Raw genomic sequence first — 389 nt, forward strand, 5'->3', positions numbered from 1 at the left:
ACATGAGGTCCCAGTCCCGCTGCGCCCCCTCCAGCTCCTCCATCAGCCGCCGCAGGCGCGCCGGGAAGGCGGCCTCGAAGCGCACGTCGTCCTCGAAGACCACCGACTGCTCCAGTCCCCGGGACACGATCTGCAGGGAGGGGGCAGAGGTGCAAACCCATCCCAGCACCGCGCTGGGCCATACTGGGTCCACTCACCCTGCAGGACACCCCGCTCCCCAAGTCCTCCAGAGTGCCCCGTGCTGGCGGCCCTTAGGGACCCCATGGCTCCCATGGCCCCGTACCTCCTTCCAGACGTTGTAGTGGCTGAGGAAGCAGCCGACCTCGCCCTTGGTGAGCGTGCGGCCAGAGAAGGGGTCGTAGTACCCGGGGAGCAGGTCCACCCCCAGC

The 389-nt window shown here is 68.9% G+C and overlaps 1 protein-coding gene across 1 annotated transcript in view; it reads right to left on the minus strand.

Moving 5' to 3' along the window:
- Nucleotides 1-4: 4 nt before the first annotated feature.
- Nucleotides 5-389, minus strand: part of CERCAM (cerebral endothelial cell adhesion molecule) — a gene marked incomplete at its 3' end in the record, with an annotated part of 1,949 nt that continues 1,564 nt past the window's right edge. The window contains exons 7-8 of the mRNA XM_009582909.1: nt 284-389; nt 5-130 (exon numbers count right to left, since the gene is read on the minus strand). The exon at nt 284-389 is cut by the window's right edge and continues 30 nt beyond it. Of these exons, the coding sequence (XP_009581204.1) occupies nt 5-130; nt 284-389 (232 nt within the window). The remainder of the gene's footprint in view (nt 131-283) is intronic.

This window comes from Fulmarus glacialis, unplaced genomic scaffold (genome assembly GCF_000690835.1).
Source record: "Fulmarus glacialis isolate BGI_N327 unplaced genomic scaffold, ASM69083v1 scaffold25648, whole genome shotgun sequence".
NCBI lineage: Eukaryota > Metazoa > Chordata > Aves > Procellariiformes > Procellariidae > Fulmarus > Fulmarus glacialis.